Here is a 22,443-nt window from a genome sequence, read left to right on the forward strand (position 1 = left end):
GCTGAATTTTTTTAAATTGAGATAAAATTCACATACCATAAAATTAACTGTTTTAAAATGTGTAATTCAGTGGTATTTAGTTTAGTCACAAAGTTGTGCAACTGTTACCACTATCAAATTCCAGAACACTTATCACCCCCAAAGGACACGCTAGTACCTGCTGTCAGTGAGTCTCCATTTTCCCTTTCCCCCAGTCCCTGGCAGCCAGTAATCTATTTTTTCCATCTCTGTGTGCTTTCCTATTCTGGACAATTCATGTAATTTTTTCAAGATTCATTCATGTATTAGCATGAATCAGTACTTCATTCCTTTTTATGGTAGAATAATATTCCTTTGTTTGGAAATACCATATTTTGTTTATTTATTAGTTGATGGACATTTGGGTTGTTTCCACTTTGACTGTTATGAATAATGCTGCTGTGAACATTCATGTATAAGTTTTTGTGTGAACGTATGTTTTCAATTCTGTTTGTTACATACCGACATGTAGAATTTCTGGATCATATGATAGCTCTACATTAACCATTTGAGGGCCTCCCAGACTGCTTTCCAAAGTGGCTGCACCATCTTACATTCCCACGAGCAATGTATGGAGGACTCCAGTTTCTCCACACCCTCACCAACACTCGTTATTTTACATTTTAAAAATTACAGCTATCCTAGTATGTGTCAGTTGATTTTCTTTTGTGGTTTCTTGATTGGCATTTCTCTAATAACTAGGGAATCTTGAGCATCTTTTCATGTGCTTAATATCCAGCTTCAGTTTTTAGCTGTGTGACTTTGGCAAAGTTCTTCAACCTCTGGGTCTCATTGCTCCCTCATCTGTAAAAGGGAGATAATAATGCCTTATGATGTTCTTGCAAGATTAGTGAAACACAGTGTGCTTGGAACAGTGCCTGGTACAGAGTAGGTACTTGATTGATACTTAATATTACTTTGCTGCTTGAGCTGTAGTAGCTAACCTGCAGTCCCGGCAGCCTTTTCCTGGTGACTTTGGTATGTCTGTTGTACAAGTCAAATACTGAGATGATGGTGCCCTTTCATTTGCCAGGGCGGCTTTTCTTTTTAACAACCTCTGTAAGCCTTTCTTTGCTTTTCTGTCGACTCCAGCCCTGTGTCCTTAGTGCTGGTCAGGACCATGGAGGATACACACAAGAGTAAGAAAGAATCGATGATCTTAAAACTTAGAGATGATGGTATTGTCAAGCTAGTTCCATAACTGTGTCATGTGTCTCAGTGCTGTCAGAGTTAAGAGGAGGGAAATAATCAAAGAATTTATGTAAGAGGAGGTAGGCCTATGGAAAGTATTTGAAACACCAAGAAAGAGAAGCAGTTAAGGCATTCTAAGCAGGGAACCAAGTGAGCAAAGAGAAGAAACAGGAGTAATCTTGGAGAAGGGTAGTTAGGAAACTAGCCTGGTTGGAGAATTATGAGAGAGATTCGTGAAGTTCTTATTTTATTGTTTTCTATTACTTATTGCAGAATATGTAGTGAAAGAATTTTTATACCTGGAATCATGAGACTCTTGTTCTAATCCTGGTTCTGCTGCAAATTAGCTAGGTAATCATTTATCCTTTCTAGGCCTTAGTTGCCTAAGCAGAAAATGAGTGATTGGTTATATGTGTATCAAATCACCATGATGTACACTTACAGTTCTTTATCAATTCAAATATCTTACAATTCTATATGTCAGTTAAATTTCAATAAAGTGAAATCTTTTTAAACTGAGTAGTTGGATTAGTTCAATGGTTCTTAATTGCGAATGTGCATCGGAACCTACCAGAAGCTATTTTGGAGTATAGGCATTTGGATTATACTCAGGAAATTGTTTCAGCAGGTCTGAGGTGAGGCACAGATTTGTACATTTTGAAAATGCTTTCCAGGTGGTTGTGATTTACATTCCTAGTGTTATAAGAGCCACCAGGTTTCTTGAAAGTCACTAGACCTTGGCTCTCTGGAGTTGAAATCATTTGGATGGTGGCATAATCAGCTTCAGACCAGCTAAAGGTAATATGTTGTTGTAGAAAAAGCATCATGGACTGTCATGTTAGTCTGACCTAGGCTCCCATTTCCCAGCTCCGTGGGTGGCTCTGAGCATGGCACATTGCTTCTTTGAGCCTCAATTTATTCATCCATAAAATGGGGCTTATAATGCCTACATGGTCAGGTTGTGATGTTGAGAGAGAATGCGTCACATTCTGCACTATGCCTGGTACAAGGTAGATGGATGCTCAATCAGTGATTGGTATGAGGGGTATATGCTGGAAGCAGCTATCACCAGGGGACAGCATAAAACTACTCCTACCCTGACCCACCTGGAGTTAATCATAACTCTAGGCATAAATATGTTGTGGTGCAAAGTAAGGATTTTTGCTTCCTTTGTCTGGATATCAAACAAATACTGACTGTTTTGCTATCTGCTTGCCAGTGTGCCTCCCCTTGTGCAACTTAATGTGGTGACATGACTATCTACTATGGTTGGACTCTCTTTCTGTAGCTTAGCAAAAGCTTAATGCATTGAAACTCCTGTCAGACTCCAGAAAATTACCATTCCTTTACAACTTAAATGAAAAAAAAGTAAAAAGGTCAGTTGAGTTCAACGAAATTTTCAAGGTCTACAGGCTCTAGAGCTACAATGCAGGCTTTGCTCCTTATAGCCGTGTGACCTTAGGAATATAATGTAAAACAGGGATAATAATAGCAGCTATGTCCTCATGAGATTGTTTTGAGTATTAAATGAGTTAATGAATATAAAGCAATTGGAGCATTGCTTAGCATATGGTACATGTTCCTTATCTGTTAGTATTTATTATTCATACTACCATGCCTCAGGTCTTATGTGGGAGCCAGGAATACAGAGGTTGTAAGTAAAGCCTCTGCAGTCAAGGAATTTAGTGTAGTAGACCCAGTGTGCAGATCATTTCAGTACGCTTTGTATAAGGCAGGAGCGGCATGCATAGGAAGGGCACTCAACAGTCTGCCTCTGTTACATTAAAAATACTGCTCTCCAGGAAGAAACCTCATACAATGGAAAGTGTGCATTCTGGAGTCAGCTCAACCTGGTTTGAATCCTGTATATGCTCACTCATTATGCAACTTTGGGGATAGCCAACCTCTCACAGCCTTAGTTTTCCCATTTCTAAAATGGGGTGATACTTCTGACGTCTAATTGTTGGAAATGCCTGATTTGGGTGCCCTGCGGTTTAAGGTGCTCCTAAGAAAGAAAGCAGGGATTTTTTGAAAAAGAGTCAGATGAACTTAGACTCAGATTCTAGCTGTGTATTATTTAACATTTCTATGTCTGTTTCCACTTGTTTTTTCATCCATATTTACCTTGCCCACGGTTGTTCTGATGATGAGATAATATATGTAAAGTACACGCAGTGTTTAGAAGGTGCTGAGCAATATATAATAGCATTATCTTTCTGACAAAGGTCTCTTCTGTTATTGTTTAAAGTAAAAACTTAAATAGTATATACCACATTAATTTCAGTATTCTCTTAAAGAGCCTCAGATTATAGTTTCATGCGAGGAGTCAGAAAAAAAAACTGGTCATTTGAATGAACACATGGATAATGCTGCCTGTGTTTACAGTAATAATCAAGTTCTAGTCTGGGAGAGGCTTTTTTTTGGAAGAGTATTTTGTTCACTCTCATCGTAATCTTATTTTGAATTTTTTTGGGGGAGGAGGCAATTAGGTTTATATTTGCTTATTTTTTGACAGTGCTGGGGATTGAACCCAGGACCCTGTGCATGCTAAGCACTCACTCTACCATTGAGCTATACTCTCTCCCCGACCCTCATCATAGTCTTAAAATTTCAACAAACTATAAAATTCAATTACTAACTTTCCTGACTTCTAACCAAATACAGATCAGCTTCTGTTGCATGATGTCTTCTCTTCTTCTCTCCTAGGTCTTTCAGAGCCTTGAAGACCACCATTTGGAAGTGGTGGCTTTTTTCAGGGAAAATGGTTTCCACGGTCTTCTTGCCCATGATTCCGAGTATGCTCTCTACAATATTCCCTCTTACTATAGTTCCCATGCTCTGAAGCTTAGCTGGAATGGGAAGAACCTTACTACCAACCAGTTCCTGATGCAGGAGGTGGCCAAGCAGCTGGGCCTGAAGCGGATGAATTTTCCCATATTTGCTGCACTGCTAGGTAGGTGGTCCAAAGAACAGACTTTTGTGATCAGCCTTTTGGAGGAAAGTTTCCTCCTCCAGTGTTAAGGGATGTAGACCAGAGCAATTTAGCCTATCATGATTGAATTTAGCTTCTGAAAGTCCACGTGCCAAACACTGTGCTTCTGGACTTCTTACTAGAGACTCAGCATGTTTGCCTTATGAATTAATACAGGATATTCCAGAGCATTATTTTGATTCTTAAAACCCTTTTTCTTTTGTTAGTTGTGATAACCGTTTTATGCAGAGTACCATCTTAGCCCTAGACAGCTTTGGTTTCCCACTCAAAGCATTAGCACTTCTACTCCAGTGTTTAAATTTAGATCAAGAACACAAATTTTTCTTTATGGTTTTCTTCTTGTTTTTGTTGTGCTAACAGTTTTAGTATGAAAATTCCCAAACGTACAGCAAAATTGAAAGAATTTTGTGTGAAAATCCTATATCTACCACCTGTATTCTGCCATTAACATTTTACTATACTTGATTTATCATGTATCTATCCATTCTATCCATCTATCAGTCTTTCCTTTAAAGATGTATTTCAAAGTAAGTTGCAGAGTGTTGATTATGTTTCAGGTTGGTTTTCTAAGTACTGATTGCATGAAGGTTAATATCTTGAGTTGTGACCTCTGCTTGTAATCCCAAAGGAACTGAGCTTGGATAACCTAGTGGAGTCAGCACAAGTTTTGGAATTAGGCCTTGAGCAAATTACTGAAGTTAGACCCCTCTGGTTTCCATTTCCTCATCTGAAATGGAATAATAATACCTCATGATGTTGTTGATAAGGTTAAGTGAAATAAGATATATAAAATGCCCAACACTTAGTAGGCAGTCAGTAATTGGTGGCTGTTATTATAAAAGGCAGCATGAGTAGGTGATAGAAAATATGGGCTTTGGTATCCAACAGTTCTAGCTTCTTATCCTAGTGTGGGCACTCATTAGACGTACCCCCTTGGGCAAAGTCACCAAACTTGTTCAAACCTCAGTTTCCTTATCTGTGAAATGGGGATAATGACATTAGCATACACAGTTATTATAAAGACTGTACATATAATGCATGTGATACATGGTAGGTAATCAACACAGAGCTACTGTAGTTATCACATTAAGAACATAGACCTATGTGAATTATTTGATCATTTTCTCTCCCAGAAGTCCTTTCATGGCCTGGGAGTTCTAAGAAAACATTTGTAACATCAATAAATGACCAATATACTTTATAGGTAATCACATTCTCCCAGATGAGGACCTGGCTGCTTTTCACTGGAGCCTCTTGGGACCAGAACATCCCCTTGCATCACTTAAGGTAATGTACCCCACTTCCTGCCTATACATCCCTGCCTAGAGGACATCAGGTTTTGAATTTTTGATAGAATATCTTTCAGTGAACCTAACATATTTCAGATACTCACAGACAAAAAGTTTATAAACTGTGATCAATACACTTAAAAAGGAAAAAACTCAGTTTTCCACCTTCTGTGCAGGGAAACATCCAGTTATTCCCTCTTATGTCTTTCTTTCCTTTGTGTCTCATTTACTCCCCCACTACTGCCACACTCACATATAACACCTCACTTCTGATACTTCTGGTCACTGAGCATGTGGGGGGTTCTCCCCACACCAAGCAATTTTCTGTGACACCAGCTGGGTATCCTACAACTGAACTCAATTCTAACACTATCTACCTGGAGATGGTGTCAGGTCCCACAGGTTAAGGGCTCAGTCCCAGAAGCCTTCCCCCTAACCCTTGCCCACCTCAGACACCAGTCATAAGCCTAGGTTATCACCTGTGCTTCTGACCAACCAACTGGCTATAGATTAGAAGTTCCAATGACCCCCTTCTCTGATTCAATTAATTTGTTACAGCAGCTCACAGAACTCAGGGAAATGCTTAAGTTTATCAGTTTATTAAAGGACATGATAAAGGACACAGATGAAAAGCCAGATGAAGAGATACAGAGGATGAGGTCTAGGAGAGTCCCAAGTACAGGACCCTATGTCCTCATGGAGTTAAGGTACATCACCCTCCTGGTATGTAGATGTGTTTGCCACCTGGAAGCTCTCCAAACCCTGTCCTTTGGGGATTTTATCGTGGCTTCATCACATAGGCATGATCAAACATTAACTCCATTTTCAGCCCTGCTCCCTTCTCAAGAGAATAGTGGGGGAGGGGTCGAGGAAGACTCCAAGCTTCTAATTGTGGCTTGATCTTTCTGGTGAGCAGCCCTCATTCCAGAACCCACCCAGAGTCACCTCATTAGAGCAAAAGATGTTCCTAGTGCTCTTACCACTTAGGAAATTACAAGAGTTTCAGGAGCTTTGTGTCAGGAACTAGGGGGCAGAGAAAAATACATATTTTCTATTGTCTCATACCCTTATTATCTTAAAGATCCATAAAAACCTATGAAGAAAAATACTAATACCCCAATAAGTGAAATAATGAGCAAAGGACAGAAGCAGACAAGTCACAAAAGAGGAAATACAATGGCCAATATTATGACTAGGTATTCATCCTCACTAGTGATCAGACATACAAATTAAATGAGCAGTGTGATTTGTTTTTAACCTAACAGTTTACAAAATATCGAAAAGTTAGTCTACCTACTGCTATCAAGGCTGTGGTGAGACTGATACTCTCATACACTTGTGGTAGTATAAGTTGGTGGTGGTATTATTATTTCCCCAGTTCTTTCACTCTCCTAGACAACCATTTCAGACCTTTTCCTCTCTCCTCAAGCCTCTAATGCTCCCTCCTCCTTTCTCATCCTCTGCTCATGACCTGGCTTCCTATTTCACTGAGAAAATTGAAGCACTGGGAAGAGAACTTCCATCAGCTCCCATCTTCTCACCTGCATGCATCTGTGTGCCCACATGCTCTGCCCGCCTCATGTTCACTGTGGATGACCTGTCCATGTCCCTATCTAAGGCCAACCCCCTCCACTCTTAAGCTAGATCCATCCCCTCTTGCTAACTTAAGGGCATCACTTCAGCAGTTCTCCCCTCTTTCTTCCACGTCATCAATTTCACTCCTTTCATTGGCTCTTTCCTCATCAGATATATAAGCATGCACCCATCTTAAAAAGTAAAACAAAACCTGCTCTTGACTTCACTCCCTCCACCCAAGCTACTGCTCCATACTTATTCCCTTAGAGGAGACTCTTCTCAAGAGCTGTCCGTGATTGAGCTGTTTGCTATTCCTTTTCCCTGTTCTCTCTTCAATCTGCTTTGCTGAAATTGCTCTTGACAAAATCACCAATGACTGTGATAATAAATCCAATGACCAGATCTCAATTTTCATCTCACTTGACCAGTCAGCAGCACATGACCCAGTTGCTCACTTCTTCTTTTTCAGAACATATTCTTTACTTGGCTTTAAGGACACCACTCTCTTCTAGTTTCCTTCCTGTTTCACTGGCTGCTGCTTCTGTCTCCTTTGCTGCTTCCTGGATATCTTCTCTACTTAACTTTGGAGCGTCTTAGAGTTCTATCTTTGTCCCTTTCTCTTTTCTGTCTACACACACTGCCTGGATGATTGATTTCGTCTAGACTCATGACTTTAAATACCATTTGTCCGTTGATGACTCCTAAATATATGTCTCCAGCTTTGATCTCCCCCTTTGAACTCCAGACTCTAATAGCTAATGGCCTACTAAGAAACTCCTGATCATTACCCTAAACCTGTTCTTCCCACAGCCATCCCTAATTTTCATTATTGGCAACCTCATCCTTCCAGTTGCTCAGCCTAAAAATCTTGGAATCATCCTTGACTTCTCTCTCACGCCCCACATTTCCTCTGGCAGCTAATACGATCAGTTCTTCCTTCAAAATACATCTACTTCTCGCCATTTTCACCGCTACCACCTTGGTCAAGCCACCATTCTTGCTTGGATTATTATAACAGTTTACTAACTGTTGGTCTTTTGCTTGTGCTCTTCCCTGCCCTGTGCCCCACCTCACCCCTACCCCAAATTGATTCTCAATACCACAGCCAGAGTGATCCTTTAAAAAACTGACTCAGATCATATCACTGCTCTTTTCAAAATCCTCCAGTGGCTCTTCATGTTACCATGGCCTACTGTGCCCTCTGCCCCCTGCCTCTCCATACCCCCACACCCCTGTACAGCTCTGATTTAATCTTCCCTTCTCTTTTGCTCATAGAACCTTTGCACTTAACCATTTCCTCGACTTGGCATGCCTTTTGCTCCCACATAGCTATTTCCTCACTCCTATAGGTTTTCTCAAATGTTCTTTTCTCAGTGTGGACTTTCCTGACACTCTATTTTAAATTACTTGCCCCTTTCCCCCAAATCAGTTGCATTCCCTGGCCCTTTCTCTGCCTAGATTTCTCTGTAGCACTTTTCTACGTCTAGCACACTATACATTTTTTTAGGTCCTTCAACAACAAATTCTTTTTATTATAGATAAAAGAAATATTTTGGAAAATGTATTATAAAACATTTCAGTGAACTAGAAAGATATATCATTAATTAAGATTAATAAATCATTTTATAAATTGAGGTCTCAAGAATTTGGTCATGTGACTCATTTTCACAGAGCATGAATGCAGTGATAAAATTGAATACCTGAACATGCAAAGCTGAAAATCTATTTTTTAAAACACCTATATTGTAGTATGATTCCTGTACAGTAAACTACACATATTTCAGATGTACAATTTGATGAATTTTGATAGATGTATACACCTATGAAACCACCACCACAATCAAGATAACTAACATTTCCATTACTTTCCAAGAGGTGCAAATTTTGAATTTCCAATTTATTCCTTCCCACCCTCTTTACTCCCTGGTAACCATGAGTTTGTTCTCTATGTCTGTGAGTCTGTTTCTGTTTTGTAGATAAGTTCATTTGTGTCTCTTTTTTTAGATTCCACATATAGTGGTATCATATGGCATTTTTCTTTCTCTTTCTGGCTTACTTCACTTAGAATGACAAGCTCCAGGTTAGCACACTATACATTTTACTTGTTCTGTTTTTTTGACTCTTCTTATCCCATCCCAGCACTCCTACACTAGAATTTAAGCTCCCATGAGAGCAAGGATTTTTGTCTGTCTTGTTCACTGCTGTATCGCTGGTGCCAAGGACAGTAGGCAGTAAGTATTTGTTGAAGGAATAAATGGTACAGCCTTTGGGCTAAATAATTTATATAAAAAGCCTTTAAGAAGTTTATACCCTTTGGCTCAGTAATTACCATGCTAGGACGCTTGTAATTAAATAATAGAAAAGTGGACAACAAAAAATACCTACATTTCATCACAGCATTAAAAAAAATTATCTAAAAGAATTTAAAGCATCACAAAAATAGACAAAGGTATAATAATAATATAGTGAACTACCATTGCAACATCTTCCAGATCCAACAGTAATCACAGTTGTTGGGGGGTTTTTGTTGCTGTTACTAATGTATTTTAAAACAAATGCCAGACCTCAAGTCATTTCATGCTCACGTTCTTTGAAGTATTATTCATTTATTCATTAATGGAGGTACTGGAGATTGAACCCAGGACCTTGTGCATGCTAAACGAGTATTCTACCCCTGAACTATACCCTCCCCCCTCACACTCACATTCTTTGATATGCATCTCTGAAATATATGAGCATTTTCTTACGTAAGCACAATGCCATTATTACTCCTAACAAAATTAATGATAATTTCTTGGTATCATCTTAATATCCAGTCCATTTTTAGATTTTCCTGATGTCTCAAAAAGACCTTTTTGTGGTTAGTTCAAATCAGGATCCAAACGTGGTCCACACATTACAGCATTACCTTTAAGAGCACAAATTTGGAAGCAGCCAAAATGTATCATGAAAGAAAACTAATTAATTATAGCAATGTCAGAAAACAGTGGTTATCTTTGTAGTAGGGTTATAGATGATATGATTTTATCTTTCTTTATACTTTTCAATCTTGGTCCAAGTGTTCTATACTGAGAATTAGGAGGGAAACTAATTTAAATAAAAGGATTTAACTCTCTCAGTGAATTACTGAATTGAACTCTGTATCTCACCCCATCTTACCCCCTTTTCTTGGTGATCCATCTCTGATGTCAGTGTGCCTTGCTCATCTTACTTCTTCTAGGTCAGAGCTCATCAGCTGGTTCTTCCTCCCTGTGATGTGGTGATCAAGGCTGTTTCTGAATATGTTAGCTCCATCAAAGACCCCTCAAACCTGGACGTGGTTGGGAAGGACGTTTTCAAACAGTCTCAGGTAAGCTAGCCTTCCCCTTCCTAAGAATCACTAATTTTCCTACCTTCACCAATACCACCAGCACATCTGATCTTTTTTGTGCTGCCAACCTTCTCTCCCCCTAGCTGCTTGTCTTCTCCCTGCTTACAGACTGGAGCCCCAAAGTTTCCTTTAGGAAACATTACTAGGCCTGGGTTTAAAGGATTCTTTAGCTTTTCCCGCTGATTATTAAAGTTATACAAGCTCATTCTGGAAAATTTAGAAAACGTCACTTATAATTTCATTATCCAGAAGCAATTTGCTATAGTTATCACTCTGGTATATATCCTTCTCTCTCTTTTTTTTTTTTTTGTTTCAATGTATATTTTAATATAAAGGAGGTTTTGCTGATTAGAAGATAACGGGTCCTGAAGAAAACGACATAAGTAGGTCCACATAAAACAAGGACCAATGTTTCATTGTTAATAGTGAAAAAAAAAGAGCTCAACTAGGATTTTGTCTTGTAAAATGAAACTAAAAGTCAAGAAAATAAATTAGCTTTATTTTTAACAATTTCATTTATACTTGTACTCTGGGTTTTTTCAGTTTTATTTTTTAAATTAACATGTAGTAAAATGTACTTTTGCATATGTGTATGTACAGTTATATGAATTTTTAACACATGTATAGATTTATATAACCACCATCACAATCAGGATCAGAAACCTGGTTGAACCACCCCCAGAAGTTCTCATGCTATTCCTTTGTAATCACACCAAACCCATCCCTAATCCCTGACAACTACCAGTCTATTCTTTGTCACTGTGGTTATATCTCTTAGAGAATAGCCTATAAACAGAATCATACAGCATATAGTCTTTTGAGAGTGGCATTTTTCATTCAACATAATGCTTTTGAGGTTCTTCTAATTTGTTGAATGTTGCATCTATCAATAATTCATTCCTTTTTATTGCCAAGTAGTATACATTGTGTGGCTATATATACCAGTTTGTTTATCCAGTCACCCCTAGAGGATACTTGAGTTGTTTCCAATTTTTGGTGGTTTAAGTGGAGCCTCTTGATAGCAGCACTATATACAATAGCCAAGACATGGAAACAACCTAAATGGCCACTGACAGATGACTAGATAAAGAAGTTGTGGTACTTTTATACAATGAAATACTACTCAGCCATAAAAAAGAATAAAGTAATGCCATTTGCAGCAACATGGATGGAACTAGAGATCATCATTCTAAGTGAAGTAAGCTAGAAAGAGAAAGAAAAATACCATATGTTATCACTCATTTGTGGAATCTAAAAAAAGAAAAAAAGAGGACACTAGTGAACTTACCTACAAAAGAAAGAGACTCACAGACATAGAAAACAATCATGGTTACCAGGAGAAAGGGAGTGGGAAGGGATAAATTTGGGAGTTTGAGATATGCAAATGTTAGCCACTATATATAAGAATAGATTTAAAAAACCAACTTTCTTCTGTATAGCACAGGGAACTGTATTCAATATCTTGTAATAACCTTTAATGAAAATGAATATATGTATGTATATGCATGACTGGGACATTGTGCTGTACACCAGAAATTGATACATTGTAACTGACTGTACTTCAATAAAAATAATAAATAATAAATAAATAAAAATAAATGGAGCTTCTATAAACATTTCTGTACAGGTTTTTGTATGAACATAAGACTACTGAAAGAGGATATCTTTGTCTTGTTCTTGATCTTTGGAGGAAGCATTCAGTCAGCATTAAGTATAATATTAGCTATAGGTTTTACAGATGCATGTTACCAGGTTGAGAAAGTTCTCTTCTATTCTTAGCTTACTGAGAGGTTTTTATCATTAATGGATGGTATATTTTTTCTAATGCATATTGTTTGTTTATGTTGATAGGATCATGTGATTTTTCTTCTTTAGTCCATTGGTTTTTGAATATTGAACCATCCTTGTATTCCCAGGCTATAGTAAAAATGTATTACTCCCTTTTTATATTGTTGCATTTGAATTACTAGTATCTCACTGAGTATTTTTACACGTATTTTCATGAGTAATATTGCACTGTACTTTTTGTGTGTGCATGTGCTGTCTTTGTCTGGTTTTAATATCAGAATAATATCAGGATAATGCTAGACTCATAAAATGAGTTGGCCTACTCTTTTCTGCAGCAAGAAAAATTGCTCTCTTGGGTTTCCTTAAACGTTTGATTTCTGCTGTTGTTTTGACTCCCAAATTATAAATTGCATGAAAAAAATACTCTCATATTATTTCTTCTTCTGAACATCTGATGTTCCAACATCCAGTCCAGGACAGAAGATAAAATAGAGCGATTCAAGAAAGCAGTTGAGTACTATTCAGTCACAACTAAACTCTCTTCACTGCCAGTTGGTCCCTCCTCCTTTCTAGGTAAGGCTTCTACCTGACCCCAAGCTGGTCTGTCTGTAGGGGAAACTGAGTTAGTCCCTCAGGAACTCCTGGGCCAGAGTGGAATCACTTGTTTGTACTGCACCCTCCTAGAAGTCATTCCTGTTTGGTAGACATTCTCCTTTTGATTTCCATGTAGTAAGAGAAATGACATGAGACAGGGCCCTGATTTCTTGAATTTATAGATGAAATCCAATGCCATTTCCTTAGGTTGGACTTCTTCTGGTGCTAACCTCCATTGTGGCCTGTATATGTAAAATAGCCCTGTCTGTGGGATCAGGCCTGAGTTTGAATTCCACCTCTGCTATGTACTAGCTGTGTGATCTTGGCAAGTCACATTTGTATGAAATGTGACTCATGGTACCTCCTTAATAGGGTTGTTATCAGAGGAAATAATTTACGTAAGGTTCCTGGCATGGCACGCAGTAGCTGCTCAATAATTTGTAGCTTATTTATTAATAATTGCTCAGGTGATAGGGGGTTAGCAGAATGTAACAGGGCCGAATTATTAGGACTGATTAAATTATAGCCCTTTCTCTTTGCATCAGGTTTTCGGAATAACCGGCTTGGAAATCCTCCCCTTCCACGAAATCAAATGGGCACTATCTCTGGTGGAAAACCAATGGTAAGTATCTTTTAAGAAGCTTGAGACCATTTGATAGCGTTAGACTCAGCTTGCTTCCCAGTTTTTATAATCTAAGTTAAGGAGTTAGGATGATTCAGTATTATGAGAACATCAAAGCTGTATATACCTATGTCACATTCTCAAATGGAGGCTGGCAGACTGTGTAAACATCCAAATCAGTAACCACTAAGACATGTGAAGGTAGATTAGCTAATGTTGGAAGAATGGTTTTAGGAGACATAGATTGGTCCATTGTCCTGCCTTGGGAAGATTCCATCTGTACATCACTGTTAGAATTATTTCTTGTTATTCTCAGTAGGTTCTTTGTATCCCAACAATTCCAGCTACTGGCACCATCCACTATGTCACAGCTTCTGGGGCAGCCATCTTGGAGCCTGGTAAAATGTTAAATAAATAGCTTTTCTGTCTCTTTTGTCCTTTAGTTTGCTCACCATGTGCCCCAGAAAATGAAATATCCACCACCATTCCCAGTGGGACCCAACTCCTCTCTTCTCTTCTCCTCCCACGCTTTGGGGGAATCCCATGCTTTTTCTGAGGATCCCATGCTGCAGGACAGCCCCTTTGCCAGTTGGGCTGTCTCTTACGATTCCTCTGCATCCCAGTTTCCCAATTACCTGACTTCCAAAGCCTCACCTCCTTTGGGACCAGACTCTTCCCACTCCTCTTCCTCTGATGGTGATGAGCCAAATGGAGCCAGCTCTGAGTAAGTATCTGTATAGGCACCCCAGGGAACAGACTTCTGAAGCATCTGTGTTCTTTTGCTGGTAACCTGGGTAGGGGGTGTGGGAAAATGTATTTTCCTGGCTTTTTTTCTGGGACTTTCTGCTCTTAAGTGAAGTAGGAAAACTCTCTCTATGCTTGGCCACTTCATGCTCATTTGGACTGTGTGTAGGTGGTAATTTTCAGATACCCAGGCCACTGAGGTAGAAGGCATATAGTGGCTGGTTAGGGAAGCCCTGCCTGGTAGGAATGTGCTATGTATCATGGCTGTCATTTCTCAATTTGTGAGGGGGAATAGACTGAATGTAAAAAAAATAAAATTGAAAAGACTTTATAGAGTTGAAGTATTAGAACAGTTGAGTATGCAGTTATATTGCTTAGCAACTCAGACAGGGTTCTGAGGATTAAACAGTGGGATTTTGTACGAACTCATTTGTTTTTAGATAATTCCTCCAAGCAGATTATTCCTCGGAGGCAGAGCTGCTTCACGGTTTCAATTGTAATTATTTTCTCAGAACATAAGCAAATTCTAAACATGGCCTCTTAAAAGATATAAAGGATTCAGGATGGTTCCCATGGCTTTTGATCACTTTGGTTTATATCAGATGAAAGAAGCCAGGAGGGTAGTAATGGCCACTAAGAGGAAAGCTATCAGGTCCAGTGCTAACCCAGTGTCCTGGCTTCCAGAGGATTTGTAAGATTCCTTGGGATCAAAGCCAACATCTTGAGTTAGAATATTCTTATCAACCTCCTTTCTCTCTTCTACACTGTCTTTTTTTTGGTGTATATATATATATTATATATTATATATATATTATAATATTATATATATTTTGAAGTATAGTCAATTTACACTGTTGTGTCAATTTCTGGTATACAGCATAATGCTTCAGTTATACATGAATATACATATATTCCTTTTCATATCACACTGCCTTTTTAAACCTTTTAGTCACATCACAGAAACACTTCAGCAGCAGCCTGGATGGGAGGATCCAAATGGTGACAGAGGGTCCTGGGTGCAGCCCATCGATGCTGGAGTTTCAGATGCTAGCCTGGGTGATGGGGAGCCCCACATCCCATCTCTGCTGTCTATGTCTACGAGGAACCACATGGACATCACCATTCCACCCTTACCTCCAGTTGCTCCAGAAGTCTTGCGGGTTGCTGAACACAGACATCGAAGGGGTCTTATGTACCCATATATCTACCATGTCCTCACTAAGGTAAGAGAGTCTATCAACACCTACCTCCCTGCTCTCAACACTGTACTTCACACTTCCTAGGACAGTAAGTTATGAGAGAAAATTCTGATCATTGGTATTGAAGGGAGATCAAAGGAGACCAGGTGTGCTGGGGCCCCTTATTGTATTAAGGGTCCCTCATGAGGTGATACCAGCAGGAGATGGGACTGTGCAGTAAATGAGGCCTGGATGTGTAATGGTGAGATTTTTTTTTTCTTTTTAACCTTTTTTTTTTTAAAAATATATATATCTTGTTTAATGCATTTACCTATCAATTCTTGTTTGGGAGAAGAACACAGTCATGAGATTAGACTGCTGGGAAAATTTCAACAATCCCTTTGGTCCCAACGCTGAAAACAGCTGAGAAAAGCACACATCTAGAAAGGCAAACAAGAAACTGAGGCCACCAAAGAATCTTTTGAGCATTCTATTTGCTACATTTCAGAAAATGTAACATTGGTAGTATAGTTATTTTCATTTAAAAGATGGTTCTTGCAGCATCATTCATGTCTGCCTTCAGGAATCATGTTTGCAAGGATCAGTTTTTTGTTTGTTTTTTCAAATAAGTAATTTGAAAACAAAAAACAGTGTGATATTGGCCCTCTAAAAGGAAAGAATGAGACCCTTTTCCTTGTTTCAACCGGTGCTTTAAGAAAAAGCAGGCTAAGCACTGAGGCCGGCCATCACAGGTGAGCAGAGCCATCAAGAGTTTTGAAGAAGATAATGCACCAAGTTTGTGCATCTGGTCTAGGGACGGACACAATCTAAGAAGAGGTATTCTGCTTTTGTTCTTTACTTCTTCCTCCACTTCTCCAGAACTATTCCCCTTCTCCGGCCTTCCCATACAAGTCTAACCCCTAGCAAAATGTCTAAGATAAATTTTCCGCATTTAGTCAACTATAGTCAGTCATAGCAGAGACTTTAAAAATAGAAGATAGCTTTTAAGCTGGCTGTGGTCAGCTGGGCTTGTTACAGCTTCTTTTTAGTCTGAAATTCTGTCTAAATACGAGTAGAAAATTTAATAGGTGACTACAGAGGCTACAGTTCATTACTGGGGTTGTTCTTAGCTCAATTTGGTATTTCAAAACTCCAAACCTTGAGGTAATTCATTTTCTCCTTTCTTCTGAACCATTTTCTTGTTAGGGTGAGATTAAGATCCCTGTATGTATTGAGGATGAGTGTAACATGGAGCTGCCTCCAGCTGCTCTCCTGTTCCGGTCAGCTCGTCAATATGTATATGGGGTCCTTTTCAGTCTGGCAGAGACACAGCGGAAAATGGAACGCCTGGCCATACGGCGGCGGCTGCCTGTAGAAGGTAAGTGTGGTTCTCGCTTTGACAGTTTTCTCAAACTTTGGACTCAGAGCAAAATGTCTATGCAAGTACATCATATTTTTGCTATGGAACAGTCTTTGACAAAATGCATAATTCCCAGAATACATATTGGTATGGGAAATGCATTAACTTAAGCCCCAATTCTTTAATTATTAAGCATTCAAGGGTGACTGGTACTTATAAGAACCAGGCTGGACTTAACAAATGTGGAGGCGTGTCAGACAGTTTCTCCTCCTCCGTGAGGTTTTTGCTTTGGGATTTGATCCTGTAGGTAGTTGGAGCCATTGAAATGTTTAAAGCTGCAGAGTGACATGATCGAATTAGTGTGTTCAAAAGAAACAACTAGATTTCTGCTTCTGGGAAGATGGAGTAAATATACTTTTCCTTATTCCTCCTGCTAAATAAATCTAAAAGCTCAGGATATTATATATAAAAGAAGCACAAGAGGGAGGAATAACTTAGATCAATTAGGAGTTTGAGATTAATATATACACACTGCTATATATAACATAGATAAACAAGGACCTACTGTGTAACACAAGGAACTGTATTCAATATCTTGTAATAACCTATAATGAAAAAGAATATAGATAGATACATATCTATATCTATAGCTATATATCTGAATCACTTTGCTGTACACCTGAAACTAACACAACATTGTGGATCAACTGTACTTCAATTAAAAAAAAAAAGTACAAGACATTCAAGAAATTGAAGAGAAGTTGGCAGACTGGCTAAGGACCTTGGGATCCAAGGAATGACGTAGTAGTGAGTTCCCTGGGTTTTCTTTGTGCCTTATATATTCCAGACTGGGTGCAGGACAAGCTGACAGCCCAGAAACATGAACAGTTGCAGACTAATAAAAAAAACCCCAAGAAAAGCCTGCTTTCTCTAGCCAAAGTACCCAAAAGGAACAACCTAACAATAGAGAAAATTTTTGTATAATAACAGTTCTACTCCAGCCAAACACAAGAGAAAAACTGTAGCCTACTCCTACCCTGACCAGCAGAGGCCAAATAAAGAACCTAGCCTTCAACCCTTGCCAGACCATAGCAGAGTGTGCCGCCTGCCCCTGCTGTGGAGGTGTAAGACAAGGCCAAGTGGGGAACTAGAACTTCCACTCACACTTGGCAGTAATGAGTCAGCATCCTCCTTCACCCACCAGAGTGGTATCAGACAAGACCTGCTAAAACACAAAATTTAAATAAGATCCAGAGTCTTTCAAAATAATACCACAAATATCAAGTTTTGAATTGAAAATCCCTCATCCTACCAAGAATCAGAAAGATTTCAAACAGATCTCAAACTGACTGAGGAAGAAAAATCAGTAGATGCCAACACTGATATCACGGATGATTGAATTACCTGAAAAGGATTTCAAAGCAGCCATCATAGAAATGCTTTGACAAACAATTCTGAACATTCTTGATACAAATTAAAAATAGAAAGTCTTACCAAAGAGATATAATACATAGATAAGGACAAATGGAAACTAAGAACTTACAAAAAACAATAACTGAAATAAAGCACTCAGTAGATGGGTTAAACTGCAGATTGGAAACAGAAAATAATCAATGAACTTGGAGACAGAACAATAGAAATTGTATACTCTGAATAACTGAGAGAAAATAGACTGGAAAAAAAGAACAGATATCAGTGGAACTATAACAAAAGACCTAATATTCATGTCATCAGAGTCTCAGAAAGAAAGGAGAAAGGGGTTAGGGCTGCAAAAGTGTTCAAAGAAATAATAGCTGAAATATTCCCAAATTTGGCAAAAACATAAGCCCACAGATTCAAGAATGTGAGTGAATTATAAACAGTATAAACCCAAAGAAATCCACACCAAGATACATCACAGTCAAACCTTTGAAAGCTAAGGACAGAAAACTATTGAAAGCAGCCAGAGAGAAGTGATGCTTTACCTATGGAAAAAAGAAATACAAATTTAACAGCTGATATTTTATCAGAAGCCATGGAGTCCCTTCTGCCACAGCATTTTCAAAGGTCAAAAGAAAAGAATTGTCAAGGGCCAAGATGGTGGAGTAGGAAGACCCTGAGCTCACCTCCTCCCATGGACACAACAAAATTACAACTATCTACAGAGAGAAACTATCCATGAGAGTGACCTGAAGACTAGCAGAAAACATCTACAACTAAAGATATAAAGAAGGAAACAGAACAAGACTGGTAGCAGGGGTGGAATTGTGGTATAGTCAAGAGCCATTCTGCCAGGTGGGTGACCTACAAATGGGAGGATAATTACAATTGCAAAGGTTCTCCCCAAGGAGCTAGGGGTCCAAGCTTCACATCATAATCCCCAGCCTGGGAGTCCTGCACCAGGATGATAAACCCCTAGAACATTTGGCTTTGAAAGCCAGTGGACCCTATCTTCAGGAGGGCCAGAGGGCTGTGAAAAATAGAAACTCTACTTATAAAGGGTGTATACAAAATCTCATAAGCTCTAAAACCCAGGGCAGAAGCAGTCATTTGAAAAGATCCTGGGTCAGACCAAGTGCTGGTCTTGGGAGAGCCTCCCAGAGAGGCAGGAAGCAATTGAAACTCACCCCGAGGGCATAGAATCTGGCAGCAGCCATTTCTGGGAGCTCATCCTACCACAGGGATATTGGTGCTTGTAAGTGCCATCTTGGAACCTTCTCTCTAGCTTATTAGTGCCTACACCTGGCCTACCCACCAGCTGATCAGCACCAGTTCTGGGACATCTTAAGCCAGGTAGCTAGCTGAGTAGGGGCATAGACTCACTCACCAGTAGGCTGGCTGCCATACTCAGTCCCCAACCACCTAGGACCCAGCCTCGTCTACCTGCAGGCTGATAACAGCTCCAAGACCCTGGGACCTGACTCTGCCCACAGATGGGCCAGCACTAGCCCCAAGACCTGGCCTCACCCACCAGTAGGTGAACACCAGATACTACATCCCCTGGGCCCCAGCCCCACCCATTAGCCTGCCAACACTGGCTCCAGGACAAGCAACATAGAAGAGCATTACATAATGATCAAGGGATCACCCCAAGAAGAAGACATAAAAATTGTAAATAAATATGCACCCAACATAGGAACAACTAAATACAGAAAGCAAATATTAACAAACATAGGGGGAGAAATGGACAATAACACAATAATAGTAGGCACTTTAACACCAAACATACATCATCCAGACAGAAAATAAATGAAACACTGGCCTTAAATGACACATTAGTCCAAATGGACTTAGTAGGAATATATAGAACATTCCATCCAAAAACAGCAGAATACACATTCTTTTCAAGTGCACATGGAATATTCTACAGGATAAGTCACATGCTGGGTTACAAAACAAGTCAGAGTAAATTTAAAATGATTGGCATCATATCAAGCATCTTTTCCGACCACAATAGTATGATACTAGAAAGCAACTACAAAGGAAAAAAACCCTGCAAAAACCCCCCAAATACATGGAGGCTAAACAATATGCTACTAAACAACCAATAGATCACTGAAGAATTCAAAAGGAAATCAAATAATACCTGGAGACAAATGTAAATAGAAACACAATGATCCAGAATCTATGGGATGCAGCAAAAGCAGTTCTAAGAGGGAAGTTTATAGGAATACAAGCCTACCTCAGGAAACAAACAAAAAAATCACAAATAAACAACTTAACCTTACACCTAAAGAAAGTGGAAAAAGAGGAGCAAAAACCCCCAAAGATAGTAAAAAGAAAGAAATAATAACGATCAGGTCAGAAATAAGTGCCACAAAGACTTTAGAAAAATAGAAAAGATCAATGAAACTAAGACCCTGTTCTTTGAAATGGTAAAATTGATAGACCTTTCGCCAGACTCATCAAGAAAAAAAGAGGGCCCAAATCAATAAAATCAGAAATGAAAAAAGAGAAGTTACAACCAACACCACAGAAATACAAAGGATCATAAGAGATTCCTATGAAAAATTTTGTGCCAATAATATGGACAACCTAGAAGATATGTACAGCCTCCCAAGACTGAATCAGGAAGAAATAGAAAATATGAACAGGTCAATTATGAAATTGAATCAGTAATTTAAAAACTCCCAACAAACACTTGCATCAAAAAGAATAAATACCTGGGAATAAATCTAACCAAGGTGGTAAAAGACCTGTACTAGGAAAATTATAAGACTTTGATGAAAGAAACTGAAGATGACACAAGCAGACACAAAGGTATACAGTGCTCATGGATTGGAAGAATTAATGTTAAAAAAGACCATACTACTCAAGGTAACCTCCAGATTCAGTGCAATCACTTTCAGAATACCAATGGCATTTTTCACAGAACTAGAACAAACAATTCTAAAATTTATGTGGAAATACAAAAGACCCCAAATATCAAAAATAATCTAAAGAAAGAACAAAACAGGAGATAGCACAGCCCCTGATTTCAATCTGTACTACAGAGAGTTACAATAATTCCTAAGTATTTTATTTTTGGATGCAATTTTAAAAGGGATTATTTCTTTTCTTTCTTTTCATGCTATTTCATCATTAGCGTAAAGAAATTCAACTGATTTCTCTATGTTAATCTTGTATCCTGCTACCTTGCTGAATTCTTTTATCACCTGTAGTAGTTTTTGTGTGGAGCTTTTAGAGTTTTCTATGTATAGTATCATGTCATCTGCATATAGTGACAATTTTACCTCTTCTCTTCCAGTTTGGACCTCTTTTCTTTATTTTTCTTGCCTGATTGCTGTGGCTAGGACTTCCAAGACTATGTTGAATAGAAGTGGTGAGAGTGGGCATCCTTGTCTTGTTCCAGATTTTAGCAGGAAGGCTTTGTTTTTCACCATTGAGTATTATGCTGGCTGTAGGCTTGTCATATATAGCTTTTATTATGTTGCGATATGTTCCCTCTATACCTACTTTGGTAAGAGTTTTTATCATAAATCGGTGTTGAGTTTTATCAAATGCTTTTTCAGCATCTATTGAGATGGTCATATGGTTTTTTTCCTTTCTTTTGTGGATGTGGTGTATCACACTGATTGATGTGCATATGTTGAACCATCCTTGTTTCCCTGGTATGAACTAAACTTGATTATGGTATATGATCTTTTTTATGTACTGTTGGATTCTGTTTGCTAATATTTTGTTGTGGATTTTTGCATCTATATTTATCAATGTTATTGGCCTATAGCCTTCTTTTTTTGGTAGTGTCTTTGTCTGGTTTTGGTATCAGGGTAATAATGGCTTCCTAGAATGAGTTTGGGAGTATGCCCGCCTTTTCAATCTTTGGGAAGAATTTGAGAAGAATTTGTATGAGTTCTTCCTTGTAGGGTAGAATTCCCCAGTGAAGCCAACTGGTCCTGGACTATTGTTTGTAGGGAGGCTTTTTTATTCCTTTTTCTAGTCATTTCTAATAATCAATCTATTCAAGTGGTCTGTTTGTTCTTGATTCAGTCTTGGTGGACTGTATGTTTCCAGAAACTTTTCCATTTCTTCTAGGTTGTCCAATTTCTTTCCATATATTTGTTCATAGTATTCTCATGGGGTTTTTTTGTATTTCTGTGATATTGGTTGTAATTTCTCCATTTTTTTCTTATTGTATTTGTGTTCTCTCTTTTCTTCTTGGTGAGCCTGGCCAGAGGGTTGTCGATTTTATTTACTCTTTCAGAAAAATAGCTCTTGGTTTGATTGATTTTTTTCCTATTTT

The 22,443-nt window shown here is 38.7% G+C and overlaps 1 protein-coding gene across 1 annotated transcript in view; it reads left to right on the forward strand.

Moving 5' to 3' along the window:
• The window catches only part of FAM120C (family with sequence similarity 120C), a 96,351-nt gene that overhangs the window by 25,193 nt on the left and 48,715 nt on the right, over nucleotides 1-22,443 (forward strand). Inside the window, 8 exon segments of the mRNA XM_032475469.1 lie at nucleotides 3,916-4,162; nucleotides 5,406-5,488; nucleotides 10,286-10,414; nucleotides 12,694-12,796; nucleotides 13,363-13,439; nucleotides 13,883-14,163; nucleotides 15,133-15,406; nucleotides 16,568-16,739. Of these exon segments, the coding sequence (XP_032331360.1) occupies nucleotides 3,916-4,162; nucleotides 5,406-5,488; nucleotides 10,286-10,414; nucleotides 12,694-12,796; nucleotides 13,363-13,439; nucleotides 13,883-14,163; nucleotides 15,133-15,406; nucleotides 16,568-16,739 (1,366 nt within the window).

The sequence above is a fragment of the Camelus ferus genome, chromosome X (assembly GCF_009834535.1).
Source record: "Camelus ferus isolate YT-003-E chromosome X, BCGSAC_Cfer_1.0, whole genome shotgun sequence".
NCBI lineage: Eukaryota > Metazoa > Chordata > Mammalia > Artiodactyla > Camelidae > Camelus > Camelus ferus.